Source organism: Lepisma saccharinum, chromosome 8, assembly GCF_977018435.1.
Source record: "Lepisma saccharinum chromosome 8, izLepSacc3.1, whole genome shotgun sequence".
Taxonomy (NCBI): Eukaryota; Metazoa; Arthropoda; class Insecta; order Zygentoma; family Lepismatidae; genus Lepisma; species Lepisma saccharinum.
The window spans coordinates 93,990,508-94,018,505 of NC_139236.1; the positions used below are offsets into that span (position 1 = coordinate 93,990,508).

General features: G+C 38.0%; 2 protein-coding genes and 1 non-coding gene across 3 annotated transcripts in view; 1 reads left to right on the top strand and 2 right to left on the bottom strand.

Annotated features, from left to right (window-relative positions):
• LOC145991310 (uncharacterized) overlaps nucleotides 1-12,328 on the bottom strand; it is a 106,199-nt gene extending 93,871 nt beyond the window's left edge. Inside the window, exon 1 of the mRNA XM_083127307.1 lies at nucleotides 12,245-12,328. Coding sequence (XP_082983433.1) covers nucleotides 12,245-12,323 — 79 coding nt within the window. The 5' untranslated portion in view covers nucleotides 12,324-12,328. The remainder of the gene's footprint in view (nucleotides 1-12,244) is intronic.
• LOC145991311 (uncharacterized) lies at nucleotides 11,965-21,977 on the top strand. Its single transcript, XM_083127309.1, has 5 exons — nucleotides 11,965-12,069; nucleotides 16,845-17,009; nucleotides 18,646-18,813; nucleotides 19,838-20,016; nucleotides 21,413-21,977. Exons 2-5 carry the CDS (start codon nucleotides 16,845-16,847, stop codon nucleotides 21,576-21,578), a joined length of 678 nt encoding a protein of 225 aa, XP_082983435.1. The 5' UTR covers nucleotides 11,965-12,069; the 3' UTR covers nucleotides 21,579-21,977.
• TRNAE-UUC (transfer RNA glutamic acid (anticodon UUC)) lies at nucleotides 21,026-21,097 on the bottom strand. The gene has a single exon. It is a non-coding gene; the product is annotated as a tRNA-Glu (tRNA).
• Nucleotides 21,978-27,998: the final 6,021 nt, after the last annotated feature.

The following is a 27,998-nucleotide window of genomic DNA, read 5'->3' on the forward strand; positions in this document are numbered from 1 at the left end:
AGAAACGACTCGAAGCTTTTGAAATGTGGACATGGCGAAAAATGGAGCGTGTAAAATGGACGGACAAGGTAAGAAACGAAGCCGTACTGAAAAGAGTTGGTGAAAAAAGATCTATACTGGAGACCATCAAGAAGAGGAAAAGAAACTGGTTAGGACACTGTCTAAGAAGAAACTGCCTGCTAAGAGATGCCTTGGAGGGAATGGTTGAAGGAAGAAAAGTCCGTGGAAGAAAGAGATATCAGCTTATGGATGATATTAAATTAACTGGGTCGTATGCTATTACGAAGCGTAAGGCAGAGAACAGGGAAAGCTGGAGATTGCAGTGAAAAACCTGCCAATTAGGCAGAAAACAATGAATGAATGAATTACTTTATACGATGTTAAGATAAATTTAATACGAAACATTGTAACTTCACTACATCGTCAGAATTCAATGAGAAGTAAACGAAACACAATTATGTTATTGGATATGATTAAAAATTGCCACATTGATACGTGAAATAATAGTTCGATATTAAACACGCCCAGTTTTGTAATTAAGTATAAAGAACATTGCACAAGTGTCACGCTGGAAATAAAAAAGAAACTGGAATTTAGAAAATTTTACGAGCTTTCCATAATTCTCAGTTTTAACCTTTAGCATGTTCTTCTGATTGGTCTTAGGTAATAATACGGGATATATAAATATAATAATTATTATATTATGATTATATAGGCCACCTTTAGCTTAGATTAAGAAACAAAAATCTGATTTCTTCAGACTTCTGAGATTATTATTTTTTTAATTACAAACGGCCGTGTAGCTTGTCGGTGTGAAATATGATTGTGGCTTTGGTCTGAAAGTTCTATTAGGGAGCTCCTAGTGTCACAAAGTGCCACCCTCCAACAAATAAGCATATAAGATCAGAAGATACCAGTGATTTAAATTATGACGAAAGAGACTGCACATGAGTCCACCACGTCACGATTTTTCCCCTGTGTATTTGCTTCCCGCACAGAGAGCGAGTTGCCATTAAAATCAGCAGAACCAACAAAGCATTGTTCCCCCTTTGAAGTTTCGCTCTACAAACCATCCGCGCTCTGCAATGGAAGACGCCGCCAACAATGGATCATTGTTTGACCGCGAGAAAGCGAATGGGATTAGTTCCAGCTGCAACGGAGGACCATCATTCGGTCGTCTTCGTCTCGGTCGCTTTGGAAACGAGCCTAGCCGAGCAAAGGAGTGCAAGATGCAATGCGTTGTTTTCTTAAAAACATGAAAAGACCGACTCCATAAAGAGTCTGCCCTTACAAGTGTGCGAATCCCCCCTCCAAAACAAAAATTATCCTCGGCAAAAGAAAATTATCTTTATCCCTGCCAGGAATGTTTTTATCTCCCTCAAACAAAATGCCTTTGAAAGCATATATGTACATCATTTCTTAAGTATGCAACCTTCACGTCCGTGCCCATTAATTCTCCAGCCATCAAGGATTTCCCTATCGAAATGTATGTAGCCTTGTGGATTAAAAAATGGCATCATTCGGTACCTGAACAACTCATCGTACATCAAGCCAAGACAACAGCAGGCTGTTTTCCACTTAAGTTTTCATGGCATAGTGCTGATATTTTACATGTACTAAAATGTTTACAAGAAACTTGTAGGTAGGTTAGAAGGACTAAGTTTGAACTTGGCAATAGAAATTTGGTCAAGTTTTCGGTGGCCCTTTTTTTGAGAGTTTGCGTTTTCCTAGAATGTAAACATGTACTGTTTCTGTTTGCTTCCTTCCTTCTGTTTCTCTGTTTCCTTCTCCTCATGTTTCTCTTTCTTTCTTTCTTCTAATGTTTCTCTATATCACATCTTCCTTCTTCTGTTTCAGTAGGTATCTTTCTTTCTTCTCTATATTTCTATATTCCCCCGTTTCTCTATCTTCCTCTTTCTCCTCCTGCTTCCTTTTTTATTTCTTTTCCTTTATTCAATATTCTGTTTCTCTATTTTTATTTCTCCTTTTTCTCTTTCCTGTTCCGTTCATCTCTCCTTCCTCTGCTGTTTTTCTTTTCTGCTTGTTTCTCTTTCTTTCCATCTTTAATCCTTCCTTGCCCAATTTTATCTTTCTTTCTTTCTGCCTCCCACATTACTCTCTGCTACTTTCCTTCCATTACGTCCTTCTCTTACGTGATACTTTCTCTACTGAAAATGAATCTGATCATTTCTCATGCAAACTACTGAACGAGCACTAGAGAGGCCACGATAACAGCCGGCGCGGGAAACGACTTCATGGCAATGGCCCTCTGTTGTCGCGTTTACGAAGAAACTTGCGGTCTAAGAGACAATTAGGTCTACCGCTGGCTTCCGGTTTGGGAAATAAGTGGCAACCTTAGAATCCCTCCTCCCGAAGCAGAGAGCAGGAAAACAGGATTTGTCAAAATAGCCGTTCCGCGCTGTGATTTGGGGCCGGGTCTCATCGTGGTCCGGGTATAGGGTGAATGAACTCACTTTTAATGCAGAGCTCATTCTACCCACACATCCAGTTGCGACCCCTGTCCATTGGCGTACGCAGAGGGGGTGGCGGGTTGATGGGGCTACAGAACTCTCCGAAATTTTGAGGAAATCAAGTAAGGGCATTGAAAAACTCAGGGGAAAAAAAGAGTTCAAATGCAAACCTCCTTTGAAATGACCACACATTGACATTTTTGAGAGTGGGAAGTTGTATATATACGAATATCTTATTGTGTATTGCGACCCCTTTGCAAGGCAGCTATGTACAGTGTCTCTCAAAAGTTTTAGGACAACGACATTTTAAACTAGGCAACCCAATTTACACAAAGCGTTGGTGGGTTGCGTGTAGAGTTAGGCTCAATTTCAGGGTTGCCACATGCACAATAGATATTTATAAAATACGCGAAAGAAATAAAAACAAAGACGTGAGAGAAAACAAAAGGTGACAAAAGAGAGGAAAAAGAGAGAGTGAAAGGAGAAGAGGAAAAGTAGAGGAGAGAAGAAAGAGAGGATAGACGAGGAGAGGAGATGTAGTGAGGAAAATGGAAAAAGATTCTAGGAGAGATGAGGAAAATGGAGCAAAGATGAGAGTGGAGAGTAAAGTAAAGGAGAGAAAAAGAAGAACGAAAAGAAGAGGAGAAGAGTGCAGTGGAGTCGGAAATCTAAGACAGGAGAAGAGATACGAGGTGGAGATGAGTGGGATGGAGATAAGATGCGAGAAAAGTAGGGAAGGCGATATCAGATAAAAGCAGAGCGAGCAGAATGAGGTGAGAGGAGAAAGAGAAGAGAAGAACAGAAGGGACTGAAGAGAAGAGGTAGTTGCAGAAAATATCGTCTCAGCGTCAAGAATTGATGCATTGGTCAAAATATCGACATGGAACATTCAATAACATTTTGAAATGTATTAGATCGGTTCGAAATGCCTTTTGGCTTAGTTCAGAGCAAGGTAAAATCTTCCATGTAAGATCTTTGATTTTACCTGCGATTATACCACTAAAAACATGAATGTAATTTGAATATTTATAAGAATTATCCAATTTTTGTCCACTTCTCGGTTCGTTGAAATGGAGACTTTGCAATTTAATATTTCCCCTCCCCCATCGTTAATTCCAAACTGAATCATTCCGTTTCACACGGCGTGGACAATGAACACAATGGGATAGGTCTAAAACTTACGAAAATTTTCTGCCACCGGAAGGGTTTGAACCTACGACCATCAGATTGACAGTCCTGGACGGTAAACACTACCCTACAAGCTTTCGCTCCTAGAAGTAAGTAGAAGGAGCTGACCAATGTGAAATGTAGATGCAACTCTCCTCCTACATGTAATGTGCAAACAATACTTGTTTGTAACAAAGAAAACGAAGGTAGTACGACTCGGCGAAAACATTTAATGGAGAATTGCACATGATGAAAACTTTTCAATCGATATTTGCGGAAGTATCCTTGCATTGAACTCGTGTGGGAAAGGGGTAAAATTAGTATGTCCTGAACTGCCACAAATATAAATAGTTATTTCATTAATATTTGTCAATGTCTTTGAAGCAGTACACAATTATCGTTAGAGTATCATAATTCACGATCTTATACATGAAAATATCCCTTTTAATGTGTGTCAATTCATTTATTTGATTATTTTTTATAAATTCCATATGCAGATCAATGTAGCAACTATACACTGCTATTACAAATAATGTTACCATGCTCTTGTTTATAACATAAGGAGAATTAAAAAAAGAACACCTAGTATGGAGGATCGAATCTGGGACCGCTGGCCGCCCAATCGAGAACTCTAACCACTACACCACGCCCTTTCCTTCGATTGGAACAACAATTTTTAAGTATTCTGTCCCTCCAATATTGTAAATGTCGTTGGGTATACATGTAGTTGACCTTTTACTTTAATTTTGAATTGCTTTCTTGTAGTATAGCAGATATCTTCGAGAAATAATTTTCGAAGTTATGAAGAAAGACTAGAATATTGGTAGTTGCGAAAACGCGAGTTATTTCTTCTAACTTATTATTGTGATTAGACATTATTAATGGAAAATATCTAGAGGCTTGTTTCCCTTGGAGTTCTTAATTATTCTGTCGCGTGAATATTGTAAACGTTATCCTGCAAAAAGAAGTTCAATACTCTGATATAGCTCTGTACTTCTAGAATTACTCTATACACATGCATTTGAAATTTAACTCTGAATTTATTTCTTCGTTGTTAGTATATATAAGCTTGTGAATATACTTTATTTGTAATTTTATAACGGTTACATGAACATCTACGAAATAGTTCCTTATAACAACCTCCGCTTGACCAATTTGCCAATATAAACAAATTGAATACAGATTGTCTTCGAGCTTACTTTGTTAAAAAGGAGCGGATACACGTATTACTATCCCAATACTTATTGAATAAGGTTTCTTGGTTGTCAGAAATTATGACAAACTATTGGATGTTGAGCTAGCCGCCTCTGATGAAATCTATCATTCTTCAGATTCTCTTTCAAATTCGACTCTGGTCACTTGTAACTTGCTGGGTGCGTTTTGCGATAAGAAGCGACCTTGAATAGCGTGAGTGAGTCACTTTGAACTCCACCAAGCTACGTTACCAAGCTTGTCTGCCTTTGAAAACCAAGTCATTTATCTTTCACCGTTTCCGAACGCGATTGCTATTGTAGAAGTATATATTCTCTCAAAAGAGCACGAAAGGAAATTTGACCAATATTCTCCCGTCGTTTAAAACCAAATATTAAACGAAAAGTTCACGATTGTCAATAAACCTATCTGAGCATAAGGTGGATGTAAATAATAAAGTTAATAGAAAGATTCTCCAAAATTTCTCTCCCACTGTCTACGTCAGGCCAGTACCCAGGGGGGGGGCATGGGGGCCATGCCCCCCTCGAACCCTGAAAAAATATTTAAATGTGAACCTATCAATAACTACGAAAATAACATCGTCGATATTAGAAATGTGTAAAAATTTCAATTTTGTTCTTACATAAATGAATCTGTTCCTTGCGCAAAAGTCTTCAGGCTGCAATATTGGGTAGTTTTAGTTTTATAATCATTGATGCAAGGCTACCAGACGTCCGATTCAGCGATTTAGTCAGACAGTGCGTTACTTTCAATCCCTGTCCCGACTTTTTCGAACTGCAATCGTGATGCGAGAATTTCTCTTTATTCTTAACACACAATTAGACATGTTCTTTATTGTAATAATAATTCCTAGTACGCAACATTTAATTTATAAATATATTATTTTCTAAACATAGAACTATCATGACTTTTCATTGGCGCTCGCACTATTTGAACTATTTTGTAATATCTGTCTCTCTATCTCTCTCTCTCTCTCTTATATAATAATAATAATCCTTTGCGCAACAGCCCCTCTCTCTTATATATATATATATATGGGTCTGGCCCTCCCTCAAAGAAATCCTACGTATGGGCCTGGTCTAAGTCAATGACAGAAATGCAAGCAATATTATTATTTATTTTTAACCGAATGAATGAAAGGAATGTGGAAGAATTTAAAAGAAATAAGAAAGAGCAGAACGACTGTTACTCTAGTTTAAAAATTGTTCTTCATCGAGGAAGAAAAATAAGAAGTATTTACTCCAGCACCTTAACACAGTGTCCCACGAGTCTCTCTTGACTAATACTGTCAAATATGAAGTGCTTTTATGAATAAAATTTTCCGCCTGTTTGCGTCTAACGTTTGGTAGTTCGCAAACGGTGTAATTATTTCGTGTTACCTTACGCAACAGCAACTACATTTCATAAGACTGTTCTGAACACGACACTTGCGTCAGTAAACAAGCATTTCGTCTGTTGTAGTATCTCAGGAAAAGAACATCGTGATGCAATGTTCAAACCTCTAGATATTTTCCATTAATAATGTCTAATCACAATAATAAGTTAGAAGAAAAAACTCGCATTTTCGCAACTACCAATATTCTAGTTTTTCTTCATAACTTCGAAAATTATTTCTCGAAGATATCTGCTATACTACAAGAAAGCAATTCAAAATTAAAGTAAAAGGTCAACTACATGTATACCCAACGACATTTACAATATTGGAGGGACAGAATACTTAAAAATTGTTGTTCGAATCAAAGGAAAGGGCGTGGTGTAGTGGTTAGAGTTCTCGATTGGGCGGCCAGAGGTCCCAGATTCGATCCTCCATACTAGGTGTTCTTTTTTTTAATTCTCCTTATGTTATAAACAAGAGCATGGTAACATTATTTGTAATAGCAGTGTATAGTTGCTACATTGATCTGCATATGGAATTTATAAAAAATAATCAAATAAATGAATTGACACACATTAAAAGGGATATTTTCATGTATAAGATCGTGAATTATGATACTCTAACGATAATTGTGTACTGCTTCAAAGACATTGACAAATATTAATGAAATAACTATTTATATTTGTGGCAGTTCAGGACATACTAATTTTACCCCTTTCCCACACGAGTTCAATGCAAGGATACTTCCGCAAATATCGATTGAAAAGTTTTCATCATGTGCAATTCTCCATTAAATGTTTTCGCCGAGTCGTACTACCTTCGTTTTCTTTGTTACAAACAAGTATTGTTTGCACATTACATGTAGGAGGAGAGTTGCATCTACATTTCACATTGGTCAGCTCCTTCTACTTACTTCTAGGAGCGAAAGCTTGTAGGGTAGTGTTTACCGTCCAGGACTGTCAATCTGATGGTCGTAGGTTCAAACCCTTCCGGTGGCAGAAAATTTTCGTAAGTTTTAGACCTATCCCATTGTGTTCATTGTCCACGCCGTGTGAAACGGAATGATTCAGTTTGGAATTAACGATGGGGGAGGGGAAATATTAAATTGCAAAGTCTCCATTTCAACGAACCGAGAAGTGGACAAAAATTGGATAATTCTTATAAATATTCAAATTACATTCATGTTTTTAGTGGTATAATCGCAGGTAAAATCAAAGATCTTACATGGAAGATTTTACCTTGCTCTGAACTAAGCCAAAAGGCATTTCGAACCGATCTAATACATTTCAAAATGTTATTGAATGTTCCATGTCGATATTTTGACCAATGCATCAATTCTTGACGCTGAGACGATATTTTCTGCAACTACCTCTTCTCTTCAGTCCCTTCTGTTCTTCTCTTCTCTTTCTCCTCTCACCTCATTCTGCTCGCTCTGCTTTTATCTGATATCGCCTTCCCTACTTTTCTCGCATCTTATCTCCATCCCACTCATCTCCACCTCGTATCTCTTCTCCTGTCTTAGATTTCCGACTCCACTGCACTCTTCTCTTCTTTTCGTTCTTCTTTTTTTCTCTCCTTTACTTTCATCTCCACTCTCCTCTTCTTTTCGTTCTTCTGTTTCTCTCTTCTTTACTTTACTCTCCACTCTCCTCTTCTCGTCTCCTCACTACATCTCCTCTCCTCGTCTATCCTTTCTTTCTTCTCTCTTCTACTTTTCCTCTTCTCCTTTCGCTATCTCTTTTTCCTCTCCTTTGTCACCTTTCGTTTTCTCTCACGTCTTTGTTTTTATTTCTTTCGCGTATTTTATAAATATCTATTGTTCATGTGGCAACCCTGAAATTGAGCTAACTCTACACGCAACCCACCAACGCCTTGTGTAAATTGGGTTGCCTAGTTTAAAATGGCGTTGTCCTAAAACTTTTGAGAGACACTGTACATTTACAATTCCAGCTCCTCCCAAAGGCATGGGCGTATTTAAGAGGGGGTTCAACGGGTCCAACCCCCCCCCCCCTATGGTTCAATAAATTTACCAAATTAGCTGTTTTATACGCTTGTTCATTATAATTCCTTCGGACTTATTTTATTCTCCTCTATTCCAGACGTATAGAACGGGATACGGATGGGAAGAAAATTACGTAATTTCACACACTAGATGGGACTGTAGACCAAATTTCTGCAATTTCCTGAAAATTTCGGAATTTCTGCGATAAGAAACTGCATTGGGACTGTGAAATCAGTTTTATGTTTTTTTTCTTCGAGTTTTCTTAAAGGAATTTTGTTTTTAAAAACGCAGTGCAAGAAAACCAGGCAAACACCGTAACATTTGACACAAATGACAAAATGAACAGAAAAGCATCAATACTAAGTAGCCTGGCTTGTGGAATTGTATTCACATACAATTTTCTTACAATTTTTACTAGAAGAAGATAAATATCTCAGCAAGCTCTTCAGTTTCTTCACTGTGTAACCCGTGGAGAGTTTGAAATATCTTCACTTGTTCTAACCAATTTGTTCTCATGCAGTGTAAGATTATGTCGGGCACCTCAAAAGGGGTACTGTGAACATGTCAGTATTCTAAACGACATATTAAAAAAATTGCCCCCACCCTAATCATGGACGTCCGTAGATTTTTCCACGATGGGACTAGCAAGATATTTTTCCATGGGGCATATTACCCCGATAATAGTGATGCTCCTTCAAAAAACACCACTTGAATTTGAAATTATCGCATTCCTGCATCCCCATTTTAACAATTAATGTAAATTACTGTAACTGAAATCAAATTATACGTGTGAAATACGTATATATTTTTAGATTGGCATTCATTTTCTAAGGGGGGAGTGTGGCCATCCTTGTCCCCCTTCCAGATGTCCATTCCCCTGTATTATACTTCACCTAGAAATTTAGTGTAGAGCAATCTTATTGCAGTTATTAAACGATATTCTGTATTTTCAAGCTGATGAAAGTTCAAAACAACTACGGGCTAAGGGGGTGCAATAGACGGACATCAATTCTGGGGGAGGGGGAAAACATTTAAGTAAAAGGAAGCAAGGCTAAGAGTAGCAGGACAAAAGGACACTCCAAGATGGTATTAGCTTTTACGTGTTTCTTGCATTATTTCTTCCAGACGGCCAAGAGAACCTGCAGTAGGGCACAGTGCCCACTCAATTTAAAATTTTATCGGGAGTTGGCCCTCGGCGCCAAACAATCTAAATGAAAAAAAATTAAAGAGAATGCCATGGCGGCCCACGAATTTTTTTTTGCGCCCTATTAAATCAATCTTGTTTTCAGTTGCAATAATTTGGATCACAAATTTTTCTTGCTTGCTTCGCTCGCATTTTACTTCTTTTCTGTACTGCATTGTAAATTACTAGAAAAAGATAGAGAAATAGTAACAACTAAGAAGTTCAGACTGTTGCTGCTAAACAGCTTTGTCTTAAATGCAGGAACAATTCTTTGGAAGCAGCCCCCCGTGTTGGAGTGGTTAGCACATCACGCTACGACGCCAGGGGTTCCGGGTGCGAATCCTAGCCTGGGCATGGATGTTTATGAGTGTCCATTCATCAATTTCATCATATCATCACTCATTCCCATCTTCGGAAATTAGCCAAAAGTGGCACAAAAAGCGAAGTAAAATAAAGCAAATCAATCAATCGATTGTTCGGAGGTAAAGGTGCTCGCACATTTCAGACACAATTTTTATCAACTTTGCTGTTATGGGGAGGATGAATTGATTATGCAATGTACTTAAATAATATGTATAATACAGAAAAACATAATTTTATCTCACTCTTTTAGTTTTATTGCATTAAGGGTGTGTGTGTGTGTGTGTATATATATATATATATATATATATATATATATATACACACACACACACACCCTTAATGCAATAAAACTAAAAGAGTGAGATAAAATTATGTTTTTCTTTCCAGACTGAACTTTCATCAATGCTTTTGTTCCCCCTAATCAGAGGGTCTGTGCACGCCTGCGTCAATGATATACTTCGAAATAGATTTCTGTTTCTTTTTACGAAGTGTAAAGAATATGATAATGGATCTGTACGTACATACACACAACTTTGTCGGGTCCAGCCCCCCCCCCCCCCCCTTCGGACCCCAACAAACTTCAGGTCAGCTGTGTCCCGGATTTTCACTTATGAAATATAGGTAGCAACCCTAATCATACCAAAAATTAAACCCTCCTCCCCCCTTACGTGAACTATACGCCCTTGCCTCTAGGTATCATCTCTGGTCACAAAAAGACCGGATTTCAACAGATGTAAACTATACTTGACAAGTTTAAAAACAAGACGCTGCAATCCATTGTTTGCGCACCTCGCATCACATTTCCCCACCCCATTGTCTGCGGCGACGTTCGTTCGCAGTGTTGCAAACCTGGAGGGAGAGGAATCGTCTGAGAATTTTCAACGAAATTTGAATGTGAAAGACATGAATTAGTATCCCCTCACCTACGCTACCTATTGATTACGCTAAATTCTAAATACATTTTGATATTTTCCCTTTAAACCTTAAATGAATTAAGTTATATTAGGGATATTTCTTACCAGCATAAGAAACGTATGAAATAAAATGATAGAAAAATGAAAAATATATAAACGATAAAACTGAGCTCACCTTCTAAATGTTTTCCTGTTCTCCTTCTTCAGTTTCACTCTCCCACTCATCCGAGTCTGTGTCTACCGATGAATCTGTGTCCGTGTCTGAATCGGCTTCACCAAGTCTAATTATCAGTTCATCTACACGCTCGTCCATAAGTCCATCTCTTTCAAAGTAAGAATCTTCAATTTTTTTTCACGTGTTCACAACATTTAATCCATTTCTGTACAGAATATTCACTAAATAATTTTCCCAGCAAATCTTTATTTGCGTCCAGTGAATCCGAAATGAATTCCCTTGCCTTACCCTTGATCCCCCCCCCCCACACACACACAAGTTCAATGGGATTTAACTCTGCGTGGTAAGGCGGAAGTCGTATTATGGTGTGTCCCGTGTTTCTAAATTTCGTGTCAATCGCATGCTGACACCCACTGTACCATGAAAATCGTCATATTTGATTTAGCTTAATTTTGCTGAGTTGGCACCACTGGTACTCTCAACGCCAGACCAGTCAGTAGAAGAGTGGTGGGGAGGATGACGTAATAGGAAGTGCTCCGCAGGGATCTGCGCATATCGGGACTTAACTTGTCAGGCTAGGCGAGTTTCACGACATTGATTCATTGATTTAGTTACTTAACTTCAGTCTTGTACCACGTTTGGCTAATCGCGAAGATGAGTATGAGTGATGATATTATGAAACTGATGAAACTCAAAGAGCAGCCATGCCCAGGCCGGGATTTGAACCAGAGACCATTTCGCCACGAAGGTCTGCCGTAAAACCAGTAAAACGCGTACTTTTCCCCCTAAATTGCTGGACGTTGATGCGTGGCATATTCCTTTTTGCAGCAACGTTGTGTCCCAATTTCCCGCGCACTTTATTCCAGCACGAACGGGTAAAATCGGTTCGACTTTTGGCATAAATCGGCAGCCCTATTGTCTCGGTCTCGCCTGCAAAGCGAAAACAAAAGCGAAGCGACACGCGACGCCAGATTTTTTTGTTCTTTCGCGTAAGACTTACGAGAAGAAGATAATTCTCTTCAGACAAGTAGAAAGTAAAAGTCTTCTCCGTCACTCTATATAGGAGAGTCCCTCTCGGTGGCAGTCTATTGTTTCCAAGGTCGCAGAAGTGTTCGGGAGTTGACTATAGCAGTGTGTGCGCAGGAATCATATTTCGAAGGTCTGAGCGACCTGGTTTCGGCAGAAAGGTCGCTACTGGGAAATTAAAGTAAGTGTTTCCGTGCTAATTTTTGAGCAATATACCCAATAATATCAGAAATAGTACATATATTTTTCTGATATTATTTGGTATATTGCTAAAAAATATAATATATATATATAGCCTATTTAACTGATGAGCACCATATGACAACAAAGTACATCACTGTGTCAAAATGACTTACTTGACTTAATTCCTGTTGCATAGGGCATCTGTGAAACTTCTCCACCTGGTCCTGTTGACATCCATCTTCTTAATTTCATTCCATGACTTGATGCTTTCCAGGTCTTCCGAGGTCGGAAGAAACGTCTTCGGTTTCCCTTAGGATTCCAATCTAATGTCAAAATAGGAGATACAAAATTACACAATTCAATATATAATTATAAAATAATACAATAGATCCTACAATCTTATACATCATGAGTTCATGTTGTAGCTTTACATAATAATAATAATAATAATAATTGTACCTAATGGTGTGGATTTTATTGCTGACAATATTGAAAATATGATAAAATATAATAGTTTTAAGCATTGAAGCACATTTTTATCGCAGTTACATGTCAGGAGTAATAATAATAATAGTTTACTTTTACAATTTTATAGTCATCAATGACCAAATTACACTACTTCGTCCATAAAAAACACCGACATAGAAACAATTTGATACTTATATACGAAAGTAAGTTAATCTTTAAATCAATAGATTAAACAAGTTGAGTAAAATCCCCTAAAACACTCGATGTGCAATTATTAACCTATTATTTATCGACGCATTAGTAAACTATTTTCAACACTTTCATAAATATTTCTGTGTAGGGACCTTCAGACTAATTCATTTAAAAATTACATACATTGTCAGTATCACAATTGAATAGTTTATTTTCAATAAAATTAATAATTTTAAAGTTGATACGCTGCATTTGCCGATTGTGACTTTTCTGTACGATGATGATTGTAAAATAAATAAATTTCTCGCAACTGTGAAGTTCATTACTGGCAGATTTTGGTACTAATCTAAAAACTTTATGATTTCAATAATGATATAAATGTTAATTGCTCTCTAATTATAGAGTTGCTCAAGAAATAATTCGAGCTATCATGGGCGCACCGAAGGGGTGGGTTATGGGGATCAGAGTCACCCCTCTCTTGGTCCATCATGTTACAAAGAAAATTACTTTTCTCCCACAATATTAAAATAGGATAAGAATCCTTGAATCAGTTTCAAGCAACAGGAATCACTGTTTGGAACGGCAGAGCAGCATTTATCAATCGTTGCACCCTTTTGCAGGACTTCAAATCATCCCGTACCAAAGTTGTTCCTTGAGAATAAGATCCACACCAGTTTTATATATATATATATATATATATTCGGTTCAATTCCACCCCATACATTACATTACATTCACTACATTACAGCTGCGCTAATAACTAGAAAGCAACTCTGTGAATTCAATTTTAAGATAATACTAATGAGACCCATATAACTGTCTTTTCAAATTAAAATTTTCAGTAAAATACGAGATTTCTGTATATAAATCGCCCAAGGAAAGATGCAAGAACAGCATAACTCCATGTAGGTACTACTATCCGTGACAAAAATATTGAGCCCTCTGTTTGCGTGCTTGTAAAATTGTACTCCGTGGGTGGTAAAAAGTCAAATATACCTCATTGGAAAGCTTCAAGTATCTATTTTTTAATAAGCGTCATCTAAAAATTCGTTGCATTTTCGAATTATAATGAAAAATTTACTACTTTAAGGTTGCAAGAACGGGGAACTTAACATCATACAGTTCATAATCCACAATTGATATAATATTGAGATTTTTTGTAAGTGAGGACGGATTGTTTTTGCATCTCTGTGGAAGAAGTCAAATGCAGATCTTCACTAGATGCTTCAAAAATTGAAATTTTAGGCAAACGTGCAATCTTGAAATGCGTAATTGTAAATTCAATTAAATTGTAAAAAGCCGTTTACGTGTATGACACATTTGATCCAAATCCAGAACTTTAACATGTGTATCTCAAGTATGACCACAGATATAAATTATTATTGACCACTCCTAATATGGTAAACGCGCGGATGACGTATGGCGAGATGCGGACAATCTCAGACTCCACGGGCTGAAGGTGACTTGCACAGTGTTGCCGCTTCGCTGCAGCTACACTGTCTACGCTTCGGGAATACTGGAAGTGCGTTCCGTTGGTCCGATCCAAAACATTGTGGCAGTGTGAAATAATGAATAAACAATATATCATATTATGAATGAAATACATTTTATTTGTATACTTTAGTTATTGTTATATTTTCTAGCTTTTATCCAATCTTTATACGAACGTCATTTTCTCCGTATCATTTTTGTCGCTTATTTAAAAAGAGTAAGTGCAACGATGAGCTTGATTTGATTAAGGCAATGAAATATCTTACCAAATATTCGAACCCGTGACTGCTGGCTTCGCAGTCTCCTCTGTAAGAAAAACAACGTGCCTGCGATGAACAGCAACTTCATAACAAAGCAAAACAGCAAGAAAAAGTGCATGTAAGGGAAAGTATGTATGTGTGTGAGTTGAGGCTATATGGTAGGAACACAAGAGTGATAAAGGAAAATCTGCGTTCGTCAATTACAGCATCTGAACAATGCTTCTCTGTGCACAACAATTCGCTTTGTAACCAAAACTTTCGGCTTACTTTCCGTGTCAAATCTGCTGGCTGAACGCAAAGTTTAAAGGGCTGCCACCGGCGTGTGGCAACAAAGCGCACTTCGTCGTAGCAACGAGACGAAAAACGCGCGAGCCGGTTGCCAAGAGAAACAATTCTGTCTGTCGTTTTCAATTCGCAGAATATGAAAAGATAAGCCATAAAAATTTGATTTTTATTTCATGCTCATTATTTAGATATGGTTTGCATCGCTATTGGGCTGACCATTACAGAGATTGAAACACTGTTATTAAACATTAATATTGGCTGTTCCACAAATGATAGCAACATTATATACGCCCGAGATATTTAGACATAAACAAGCTTCAATCACAAGAAATTTCATATTTTTTCGACTGGTTTTCAAGAAGTTACACACGATTGAATTCGACTTACATAAAACGCACACGAAAAAACTACATTTTTACGAACATTTTTGTTTGAATAGAGAACAGACAGAGCTAAAAGCAATTTGTCTTGCTTTTTTATAAAAGTAGACATTTGTATCTTTCCAATGAGGTATATTTGACTTTTTTTCGTCCACGGAGTACAATTTTACAAGCACGTAAACAGAGGGCTCAATATTTTTGTCACGGATAGTAATCTACTTTACTGAATTAAGAACATTTAAGTATGATTTGATGTGGAATGACCCATATATGTTTTTTTGTACGTACAGTACTGACAATGATAGCAACAATAAATAATGAGTACGATTGTTAGCTACAATGGATACAAATAACAATAAACAATTAAGTTATTTTATGAAAATATACTTTTTTGTTAGATTTCTTTGTTTAAAGTATTCCATTGTCGTGAATCTTTCCTTGTTTTATAGAAAGGAATGCAATTGTAAAGACAGAGCAGTCAACTACTTTGGGTCGTATTTTTATGAATTCCTCACCCTTCAGTGCGAATACTGATGTGCTACGGGCCTGGTGCGAGGCACATCCAGCTTGCAGCAAACGCCAAGACTAAATGCTAAGTGCTCTAACTTGGCCCTCTTAACCTAACAATTCCTGACCTACAATTCCGATTAGGTTTAATAATGAATATGTTAGAAGGGGCAGGTTTAGAGCTCTTAGCACCAGACCCATGTTCTACTGTTAACGAAGGTTATATTTTGAAAATTATTTCGATGAAGTAGATTTAGGGCCTAAATAGACAAAGTTTCTGTTGATTTCAAGTTAGTTGTAATTAGTGAATATAAACCTTACTAGCATGGTTGTGAATTTGAATCTATGACTGAAATTTTTATTTTTTTATTAATTTATTTCATTATTATCAATTGACTCCTATCTCATTTTTCGATATTATACGTCGCTCTTCTACCTCTTGGATTAATCGCGATGATGAACAGATGAAATGGATGATGGAAGAGAAGAGACACAATGAACCCATGGTTCGAACCTGAGACCTTTGGGTTCGAAGTGTTATGACCATGAAGGGTGGTGATATAAGCATCTTATTTGTATACATAGGAGGCGAATAAATAAGTCAAAATTATAATTCATAATTGCTAAGTGCTTGAAATGTTAATAGAGTAGTAATCAAATAAAACTTGTAATAGAACTATTTAAGGCTTTTCGCATCGTGGTTTTTACGTATTTGCTTGAGAACGAATATTTTTACAATGAAAATATCACAAAAGGTAAATTCTAGATAGCTACGATATCCTATGGCTGTCAACATGAGCGTCCGGAAGAGGGGGCAAGGGGGCCACGGCCCCCCATAAAAAATAAAAGTCAACCCCAAATTATATATTTCACACATATAATTTAATTTCAACCACAATGATATATGTTAATTATTGCATGAACATGATAAATTCAAGTTCAAACAATGTTTTTTAAGGGGACAACACTATTACCGGGGAAAATGTCCTTGTTTGCTCCCCCCTGGAAAAAAATACCTTGCTTGCCCCTCCCTGGAAAAAATCCTGCGGACGTCCATGGCTGTCAATTGTCCTTGAGTATGTTACTTTCTGTCAAGTTTTGTAGTTACTATTTTCACCGATTAAGAAACAGAAGAAAGAAAACATTATGGAAATAAAATATAATTTCTAACTGCTCTATTATTTTTTCAGATGAGGACGCTGCCTTTGCTCTTATTGGCTGCTCTTGGCTGGGGTCCAGCCGAAGGAGTGTTCTGGTTGGCAAATTTCATGCCAGGAATCGCCCTGATGAACAATACAGACCTCGGCAGCTCCATCAACAACATTGGAATAGACAGGCTGGGAGGCCTCTTGCCCGTGAGTCATAGAATAACATTCTCAAAGGACGGGCAGAATGTTAGGGATGCTCTTGTGTCTCGTTCTAGGTCTCATCTTTTCTTATTTTACGTTGCTCTTCTTCTTCCGATTTTGGCTGATCGCGACAATCGAAATACACTCGTTACAAAAAGTTTGTACAATAGGCGATAGGCACGGCCTTGGAATTGAACAACACATGGTATCTGATGGAAGTTCTCGTCTTTTCACCGACATATGTCACACTGCCTATCACCCATTGCCATATTTCAAACTTCTTGCGCCTAATATAAAACAATATTCAAAACTTCTTGTGAGGAGTGTATATAATACAAATAAATCACTGTGCGAATTAAGCCTTTTGCTTGGGAAGGGGGGTAGGGTGTCCACTCAGTGGCGTATTTACGATTTCATTTTTGGAGATAGTTTTTTTTGGGGGTTGCAAATTTGTATGTACGATACCTATCAGTAAACTGAACTATTGCCTTACGGTTCTATGTACTGACAACATTGTTTCTAACCTAGGCCTTTAAATCTTATGATATTATTTGTAATTCACAAACACTTACTATATTTACATTGTAAGAAAACCCTAACTCCTACAGTTTGGGTATTCTTGGAATGTATATACTACGTGTTTCTAAACACTTTTAGAATTTTCAATATGAATGCCTGTCTATTAAAGTTTAATTCAAGTCCACTTTATGCACTGATAGGTTAATCGAGACTGGATCTATAGTTTCGAGTGGGATCCGAACCACTATGTGATTCCACTCGGGGAGTATTTTGTTGTGACGTCAGAAAATGTTGGCATACCTAATATCTACATCCTGTAACCTTCCTGTTTCTATGTGAAAACGTCATAGATTGCATTATTAGAATGTTGTATGCTAGCTGGATGTAAGCAGACAGATGTAAAGCTTAAAGTCCAATAAAATTTGTTGATGATGATTTAAGAATGTGAGGTTCAAGACAAGAATGACTTATTATGCAAATAAGTACACAGGACGTTAAAAATAGAAATACAGATACTTAAATTCTATAAAACTTGGGTTGGTTTTCGTTTCGTGATGGGCGAATGAGAATTATACATACCTGAGTGGGATCTTGTGCATGAGACGAGTCCCATGTTCTGTTGTGTTTGTAACAATTAAGGTTTTTTTTAATAGAACGTATCAAATTGCGAAGGTTGATTTGTGTAATGGCCCTTACCTAGTTTTGCAGGAGGGCTCAAAGTCAGTATCGGAAAAGAACGGAAAGGGCGAGAAGACAGGTGAGTGGAGAAGGTTGCATAATTTAGAACTGCACAATTTGTATTCATGTGCAGATATTATTAGAATAATTAAATCAAGAAGACTTAGGTGGGTAGGCCATGTGGCACCAATGGGAGAGGAAGGAAGAGTTTAGGATTCTTGTTGGGAAACCTGATGGTAAGAGACCTGGATTTTGGCCAAGACTAAGATGGAGGGATAACATTGAGATGGACCTAAAGGAAATCGGTAAGGATGGAAAAGATTGAATTGATCTTGCCCAGGATAGGCACAGATGGAAGGCTTATGTTGCCGCAGTCATAAACCTTAGGGTTTAAGAAGGCTAGAGAGTTAATTTGTTAGCTTATTCAACTTAATCCTTCGTTTAGGTTGGCCCAATCAACGCCAGGTCCAACTTCACCTACAGCTACCACAGCCTGACCACCATCGGCCTGGGCATCGCGGCGGCGGCCTCCACCTTCTACATCCTCAAGTCGCTGGCCACTGGGAATCCCATACCCTACCACCGGCGGCAAGAGACCCTAGACATCGACAAGGTAAGTTTTACAATTATGGGAAGGAAGGGTAAAGTGGCCAGTGCGGGCAAAGCGGTCATGTGAGTTTTCTTCGCTGTATAGCGCTTCCGCCACGCCGGAGCCGGGCGAAACAGTCGCCACGGACGCTGTCAGTGTTATCTGTGACACTGAAGCGGGAGGCTGCACTTTCCTACATGTGAACTAATTTTATTGTTTTTTCGCAAGTCTGATTTTAGCTAAGTGGTACAATTTGTTGATTATACCTAAATAATAGTAAGTGTTATAATTATATGCTCTTATGCTGTTTGATAAGCGTGAAATAACCTTTTAAATGATGTGAGTTTGAAAACGCTAAGTCATGTAGGTTAGACGTTAGACCACAGTTTTTCTAATGGCGCCATTCCGGACAAAGTGGCCACGAAACAGACAGACTCGAAAGGCAATGAAGGATGAATTAGATGTTTAAAATGTAAGAAGTGGGCACATGAAGAGTGCGCCGGTTGTGACGAAGAAGATAATGAGTTTGAGTGCGAATTTTGCAAATAGGCCTACGCCTAATCCTTTATGATAGATTATTGATTACGAATTACTATTTACTTTATCTTGTAAAGATTTCATACTAAAGATAATACTTAAAAACATAATACTTATTCTTAATGTGTATTACTTCAGCTTGTGTTGATTAAATACACACACTAAATCAATCAAAATTCTGGACAAACCCCTGCCTACAAAGAAGCCAAATATATATGCAATGTTCTTTCAGAATTTGGACTATATAAGCGGTATTTCGAAAAGATAGAAATTATGGGAGAAAGGTCAAAGATCCAACGGCACCTTAAGTCATTGATTTATTCACACACTTCCACCACCCCAATATTTTTCAAAAAGCCTAATTTATGGTTATTTTGGCCCTAAATAAGCCTTTACAGTCCCCGCAAAATTGACATTACCTCCCCATCTTCCCAATTGAATATTACGGATAAACCCCTGCCTTAAATTGTAACAATGAATGTTGGAGATTCGGTTTGTTTCCTCCTTTCAGAAAGTTGGCCTCGCACAAGAATCGGAGTTTGCCGAGTTGATGACAACGTTGGACAAAATGCTGAAGGCAAGAGGAGTGGCCAATGAACAGTGTCAGATGCAGCTCATTTGCGACGTTGCCAAATCTCCAGACAAGCAAAAGGCCGGAACCATTGGCCATTTCATAGCCAATGCCTTCAGGTAGGTCTATATTGCGACTGTAGAATTTTGTTATGAATATGTACACGACAATGTAGCCAGGAGCGGCGACAAGGGTGGCTCATGGGCAAGTCCGCAGCCAGAATGCTATGGGGGGAGGGCTCATCCCTTGTCAGCAACCGCCATCTAAAGGCGAAAAAGTGGGTGTTAAAAGCCCTGAAGATGAATTTTTCACCATTCTATACAAGATGTTTAATCCTGCTATGGAATTAAAACTAATTACCGATATACACTATTCCCTACTAAACATTTGTAGGACCTCAGGGAGGGGTTTAGCCCCAATAGCACACCCCCCGGCTACGTGCCTGGTCATGGGCATGGACGTCCACAGGATTTTTTCAGGGATGGGCAAGCAAGGTGATTTTTTCCCCAGGGGGGGTCAAACGAGGTATGTTATCTATCACCTAAAAAAACTGATTCACTTTGAAGTTATAATATATCTGCAAAACTCTTCTAATAATTAACAAATTACTGACTGAAATTGAATTATATGTGTCAAATATAAAATTTTAAGTTTTTATTTGTTTTCTAGGGTGGGGGCCGTAAATCCCCCCTGCCGCCTTCCAGACGTCCATGGCCATGGGCCACTCAAAATTAGGCTGGCCAACCTTGTTAAAATGTAAAAAAAAAATTGAAGATTTGGCGCACTCAAATCTTTGAGGTATTGGGGGGGGGGTTGGAGTATTTCAACACTTGCTTACACCTTCCTCAAAGGAGAAAAATAAGTGTATAGGATATATATATGATCAAATGTTAAATGGCAGTGCATAAGAAGTGTACTGCTATTTGGAAAACAAAATTTGCATCCATGATAGTTTTCCTGAAATGACGAAAAGTTCTGAGTTTGTCAGAACTTTTTTCTCCCGTACTGGTAGTAAAGATTCATGCCCTAGCTGCATTTTATAACGTATAAAAGCACAAATGAAGCGCACAAGACATAACATGCTAATGTCGGAATGAAACTAAAGACAATTTGAACGTAAAAAAAAAGTTCCCATGCCGGGAATCGAACCCGGGCCTCCTGGGTGAAAGCCAGGTATCCTAGCCACTAGACCACATGGGAGAACGATATTCTGACAGCTTCATTTAGATATTTCAGGAAGCTGAAATATTCAATTCTTTCAATATGATTAAAATATTTTAATTATTACATATGTGTATATCTGGCATTTATTAACAAATTACATAATTGTCATTTCTCGCCCCAACATGTATTTTGCAATGATAGCAGTCGCATAAGTTGGACTTATTACAGAAATGTGACCAACCCTTATTTCTATTTCATTTGGAAAATATAATCTCAGCGGTAAATTAGTTACATATTCTATGTAGGGTCACGGTGAAGGCTACTAATTCCAATAAACCCTTTTCTTTGCAGCAAACTATCGAAGGTAACATTGGATCCGAGCACAATTCAAGACAAGGAAGTCAAGAAGTTCCTGGAAGCGGCGCTAGATGGCACGGAAGGTCGGAACTGCTCTGAGGTCTACAACACTTGCGGCATCGCCGAGTACTTCTTGAACTACGTGCTGCAGTGGAGGTGAGAGCAGGCAGGCAGGCACATTTGGAGCAGTTCAAGTTTTATCGGGAAAGCAACGCTCGTGTGAACACTATTACAATTACAAGACTCGTTAAGTTTCATCTTCATTTGGTGCTGAAAGACATGCTTCAATGAAACAAGGAGACGTTTTGTTTTACATATAAAACTGGAACTGCCATGGCCAGGGTGAAACCTAGCGTCAACTCAGGGCAACCGGCTTTGATTCTTGATACTGAAATGCTTTTGTTCAATCTGTTTGAGCACAGCGCATCCCTAGATTCAGGTTATTATTAATCGATCGGATATTAACAAACAAATTGTTTGCATCTTAACAGTAACGCATCAACTTTCTCCAGTAAACAAAATGGGAATTATTGATTACGTCATGTGGTCTACGTACATATGTTAATGTACGGAGCACAATAGTGATATATTTAACAGAAATCGAAGCAAAATTAGTCTCTTTCGTCTGCCTTAAAAATATATAATGCGATGCACATTAATTTTTAATAATGTACAGTGCTTGTGGCACTTGTGTCTGAAATGTTTAATTGTGTTTAATAAGCGGTTTCTGTATTTCACATTTAAGTGAATATCGATATTTCGGTTGACTGATAAAAGAGAAAAAGACAGTGAGGGCTACCGAAATGTCAGAAATAGAAATACAGGCTTATCACAAATTATTGAGCGAGATTCAGTGATCAGTTGCTCTGTACTTTATAGTACAAAAATAAATCCTTTAATTTGTCTCTGTTGACGCATTGAATTGGTCTCCGTAAAGCAATAAATTAATTTATGAACTGAACTGCGTGCATTTTTAATGATTTTACCTTGTTTTTTATTTGATTTACTTCTCCTTTTGTGCTACTATTGGCTAATTTGCAGGGGATGAGTGATATGATGAAATTTATAAATGGACACTCGCAAACATTCATGCGAGGATTCGAACCCGTGACCCCTGGCGTCGTAGCGCGATGTGGTAACCACTCCGCCACAGGGACCGGCATCTTGTTTTTTGTTTGTTTTTAAAATGGGATGTAAATTATTTTTGTAACTGTCGTCTGCGCTGTGGCCGCGGTGGCTCAGTCGGTAACGCGTCTGACTACCATGCTAAAGGTCCCGGGTTCGATCCCCGGCCGGTTCAAATCCGGGAACTTTTCTAACGATGGAAGCGGCCCCGGCGCCCACCCAGCGTCGAATAATCACCCCCACTCACAACCGGATCAAGAAAGTGTGGGGCGTTACCCCCACACCCCCTATACGCCTTCATGGCGTAGTGCTATGCACAGGGGAGCACTTTTTTTTTTTTTTTTTTAACGTCTGCGCTGTATCACGTTTTAAGGTGCAGTAACTACAATCCTCGCGACGAAACAGCGCGCTTGCCACCACATGACGTCAAGCAACTTCATCGGCTTAATGCGTTGGTTGCGCGAGTCTCTTGTATATTTCTTTCATATCTTGAAGAAGGCTGAATTGAATCATTTACTGCTCACTCATTTCACCAACATTAATTGAAGCATGGACACAGGAGTCGGCAAAAAAAAAAAAATGAGGGGGTGGAGGGATGTGACCATTGATAAAACTGGATTAATTTATTCATTTGGCTTATTTCGCTTTTGACTAATCGCGAAGATGAGGATGAGTGATGATATGATGAAAGGACACTTAAAAATAACGCGCATGCTCTGGCCGGGATTCAAACTCGGGACCCCTAACGGTTAAAATTTGAATAGTAGAAATAATAAAAATTATTATTATGGTATAATAATCATCATAAACTAATAAAAATAAAGCAATTTTTCTTTCCAATGTACTGTTATTATTATTAGTGAGACTTTACTATTGGACCCAGCAGATAAGTGAATATCTGTATAACTATATTATTTTCTATTATACTGAAATGCATAGTTACTGAATTTTGTTACTGGCTGTCATACAACTCGTTCAAGAAAAAGCTTTACAGGTTAGGGGGAACTCTTAGTCATAAACTCTAATTTTCAGAATTTTGAAACCTGTGGAACCATTTACACTTTGGTTGAAATGGTAGAATATGAAAACATAAACTGGTTCCTGTATTTTACACTCAATGTTTTAGAACTAACTTTGGTTACTCTGTTCGTGATACTGATGTGAACTTGATCCCACTTATTAACAATAAAAATAAGCTTTCTGCTTTGTTGGAAACTTGAAATGAACAATGCAAATATTCAGGAGAGGGGTTTAACGGACCGGTTTCACAACCCCCACCACCCGCGCTAACGTGAGAGTGTGTCTTCCTGAATATCATCTGGTCGTATAATTAACTCTCATCGTCGCGACTATCAGAGGGGGACAGAAAAAGAGACCTAGAATAATAAATGCACAAAATGCATGCAGTGAGTGTGATATTTATACTTAGTAACTAACACACACATTTCTCGCTGTTGAGCATTGTTGTCACTAATAGCAAAAATATAATACCTTATTTAACCTAGATAAATACCTCCTCGTTTCACTAACAATAAATGGAAAGGAAATAAAATAAATTGTAATTTATATTCTATATACGGCAGCACGTATACATATAGGGGAAACTGGACTAAATGGCATACTTCTTGTAGAACGCCTAAAAATAAGACAAGACTGCAGGTTAGAAAGCTGATTTTATTGTAACCCAATCTTACATTCTTTAGCTACAATATAGAAATAATTAGAATGATATATGCTCAAAGAACAACTAGTAATAATAGTTTGAAGTGCAAGATGCAATTTTTCAAGTACTGAAATAGTACGCTTAAAATGACATACGGTATAATTTTGATTGAATTGTTGTTTTAAGTCCACTTTATGAACAGAAAACGCTAATTGGAACTGGACCTACAGTTTAAAGTGGGATCCGAACCACTATGTGCCTCCACCGGGTATCGAACCCGCGACACCTTGATTTCAAGGCGACGACGCTAAGTATAAGATAAATGTTTCCTCGTTTTCTATATTAGGGTAAAATGACATACTGTAATTTTAGACTGATCAGTAATGTGTCGTTTTACCCGACAACATGAACAAAAGTTATAAAGTGTTTTTCTCAGAGGCCAATGGAACATTCCACGCGACAGTACATTATAATTTAAGCAATTGACCACTATACACAGAAATCCCAATTGTTAATCCGATAGTGTACAGTTTAAGATGTGCAAATACACTTCCCGTTACTTGCAAGAGAAAACTTCACCACTAACTTTTTCACAAAATCACTTCCCAACAACATCACATTCGTCGTACACATTAGCAATTTCACAGGTTCCAGTTTTTTTTTTACATTATGCATCGGAAGGACTGAATTGGCTTCACCTGTAAACCTCCATATCCGAGAAACACGCACTATATCATTTTACCTGAGTATGTCATTTTAGGCCAGTTTCCCCTATGCACTATCTATTTTTCTTAAATGAATTACTAAGTTAATTGGTCCACTATTTCGGGTTCGAATCTCGGCCTGAGCATGAGTGTTCTTTGTGAATGTCCCTTCATCACTTTCATCATATCATCAATCATCATCATTATCGCGATTAGCCGAAAGTGTCATAAAAGCGACGTTAAATAAAAATGTTTAATAATTTGGTCAACTGGCGAATTCGGACTGTACCTATAGTTTAAAGTAAGATCCGAATCAAGGTGCTAGAAAAGTCTACCGGGATCGAACCCAGGACGCCTTGATTACAAGGCAACAGCGTCAGTCACTACGCACTTGGGAAGGCTGCACGGTGGTTGACCGGTCCACTCACGATCTTCAGGTCCAAATCCTGGCCTGGCATTGGGTATTCCTTCGTGTGTACAGTGGGATCCATGAGAATTACGTGCAAATTGTCCATGACTATTTTCATTAATTTATATCTTACATCCCATGTGTTTTTAAGCGATGGATTTTTATGTATGCTGGTGCAGAAGTTGTCAACAGCTTGTTTTAAGTTTTCTTTTAATTTTTGAAGCTCTTATTAGGTCAAATAAAGTGCACGAACATGGTGATGGACAATTGGCACGGTAATACTCATGGATCCCACTGTACCTACATCAGTTTCAAATAACCACGATATCGTTCCATTTCCGGGATCAGCCAAAACTAACAGAATAGCGACGGGAAAAAATATGGAAATCTATGTCATCACTTCAGCTTTTTCATCCCCCACCCCAATCTTCTTTTCACAACATATTTTTTTTATTTTTTAAAATATATTTAAATTTGACAGAATTGAGGTGAAAGACACCCCTACCCAGTTCTTTTTACAAATTCGTCCGCACAGTAATACGAATGTATGCACCCTGCCGACCTCCGTGACAGAGTGGTTAGCAGAGCACGTTCGAATCCCGAGCTGGGCATGTGTATTCTCTGTGAGTGTCCCTTCACCATATCATCACTCATCCTCTTCGTCACGATTAGCCAAAAGGAGAAACACGAAGTAAAATAAACCAAATCAATATACAGGGTGGTCCAAAAGTGTGGATACACCAGAATAAAAGTTGAATGACACACTGTTCCGCAAAACTAACATTTTAGGTTTGTAATACAGGTGGGGGAAATGTTATAGGGCATATGACGATGAAGGCCGCCATCTTGAAACCATTCGTAATGCGCAGCTCTTCGTGGATGTATCCGATTAAAATCGTGTGCAATGCCATGTTAACTTCTCTCCCTAGACGTTACTTTGATCTCGGTGCATTACTGAAGCGCTAAATACATTATAGTTTTTCTTGTATGTACGCATTGCTTGCATTATAGAATTATTTTCTTGTAGTTTACGGTTATTAGAAGCATAAGAAAATAACCGAAAACTACAAGAAAATAATGCTAAATACATTGTAATGCTTTTTTCTGACACCTCGAAAAAGAGCAAATTGGTACAAGAAGTTGAATTGAAGATGGCGGTCGTCATCGTCATATATCCTATAACATTTCCCCCCACCCTTATTGCAAACCTACAATCTTAGTTTTGCGGAACAGAGTGTCATTCAACTTTTATTCTGTCTTCACACTTTTGGACCACACTGTATATACCCCTCTAACAGCCCCAATACAATTTTTCACAGACGCCCAATATATGGTCATTTTGACTCTAAATTTACATTTCCACCCCCTTAAATACGGTCTTACATAGGGGTGCCCACAGGGGGGGGGGGTTATGGCGCAGACTGCGCCATCGACATTTTTTGGGGGGATTTTTTTCCATAATGTAATATAAAATTCAACATTTATATATTTTTCCAAAATAAATGTAAAGACGTTTACATCTTAGGCACACCATACTTAATACATTAGATGAAGAAAATGATGTATTTAGAGGTAGCGATGGCGACAGGTGGGTTTGTGGACTCGCGTTATGTTCAAGCAACGTATTTTCTTTGGGGGGGGGGGAGATTTCTTTGATGGAAATTTGATGAGAAACAGTACAGCATTTGGCACAAGTTGAATTACGTTATTAACTATACATTGCTGTTACATAAATAGCAAATTCTAGGCCGTAAAGGAAATCGTAACGGGTAATATTATTAGTAAGGAAGGGGGATATCCAACTCTTACACACTGGGTCTTAAATCGATACGTGGATTCTGGTGGGGGATTGAGGATTAAACGTTATGGGGAGGCAATATCTGACTATTGAATATCAGTGTTAAATCTTAAATTACACTGGTCAACAAATTTTAATTTTGTTTTTGCGACATGGATGAAAATTCACTTTTCTTTATCAATCCATGATGCTGAACACGAAACTGACAATGAAACTGCCATTCGACTTCCGGTTTAAGAATTATACGAGGTATTGTTGAAAAGTCGGGTTTCCCAATGTTGTAACGTAGTGAAATGACGTATGCTTGGTGTGCATGTGACTTTTAAGCTTTATCTGTATTATACGAACAGTACAAAACGTGGGTACATTTCCATTTCCCTTTTCCATGAATCAAAGTTTTTACATTAATCACAAAATACATATATTCTACTATACTACTGTATGGTTTGTTCTTTTAATACTTACGTGGGATTCAATCCACTTCCACTTTGCTTCCATGTTGTAGTGAAGTTCCCTGGTTACTGTCCAGCAATAGTCTGCAAGCATTCCTGTACTCCATTTCCCTCCATCTTTTCTCCATTACAGATATTTGTTGGTGGAAACGCTCACCGTGTTCATCACTTACACACGAAATTAAATTCACATGAAATTATTTGAGACTTCTCTGAAAGAACTCCATGCACCTTTCTCAACATCACTTAGCAGGTGTTGGAAGATCTCATCCTGGTGAAGTTCATGAATTTGAGGGCCCACAAAAATTCCTTACTCGATCTTCTGTTCACTGATTTTTGGAAATTTGTTAAGTGGATATTTGAATGCCAAAGAGTTTCGATCCAACTTTTTGACAAAGTTTTTGATCAGTCCTAGCTTTATATGAAGTC

Bases quoted from the DNA above. Each gene is read 5' to 3' on its own strand.
- LOC145991311 (XM_083127309.1), top strand. From the start codon at position 16,845: ATGAGGACGCTGCCTTTGCTCTTATTGGCTGCTCTTGGCTGGGGTCCA. The intron at 17,010-18,645 runs GTGAGTCATAGA...TCCTTCGTTTAG, and splicing joins GGCTGGGAGGCCTCTTGCCC to GTTGGCCCAATCAACGCCAG. The intron at 18,814-19,837 runs GTAAGTTTTACA...TCCTCCTTTCAG, and splicing joins AGACCCTAGACATCGACAAG to AAAGTTGGCCTCGCACAAGA.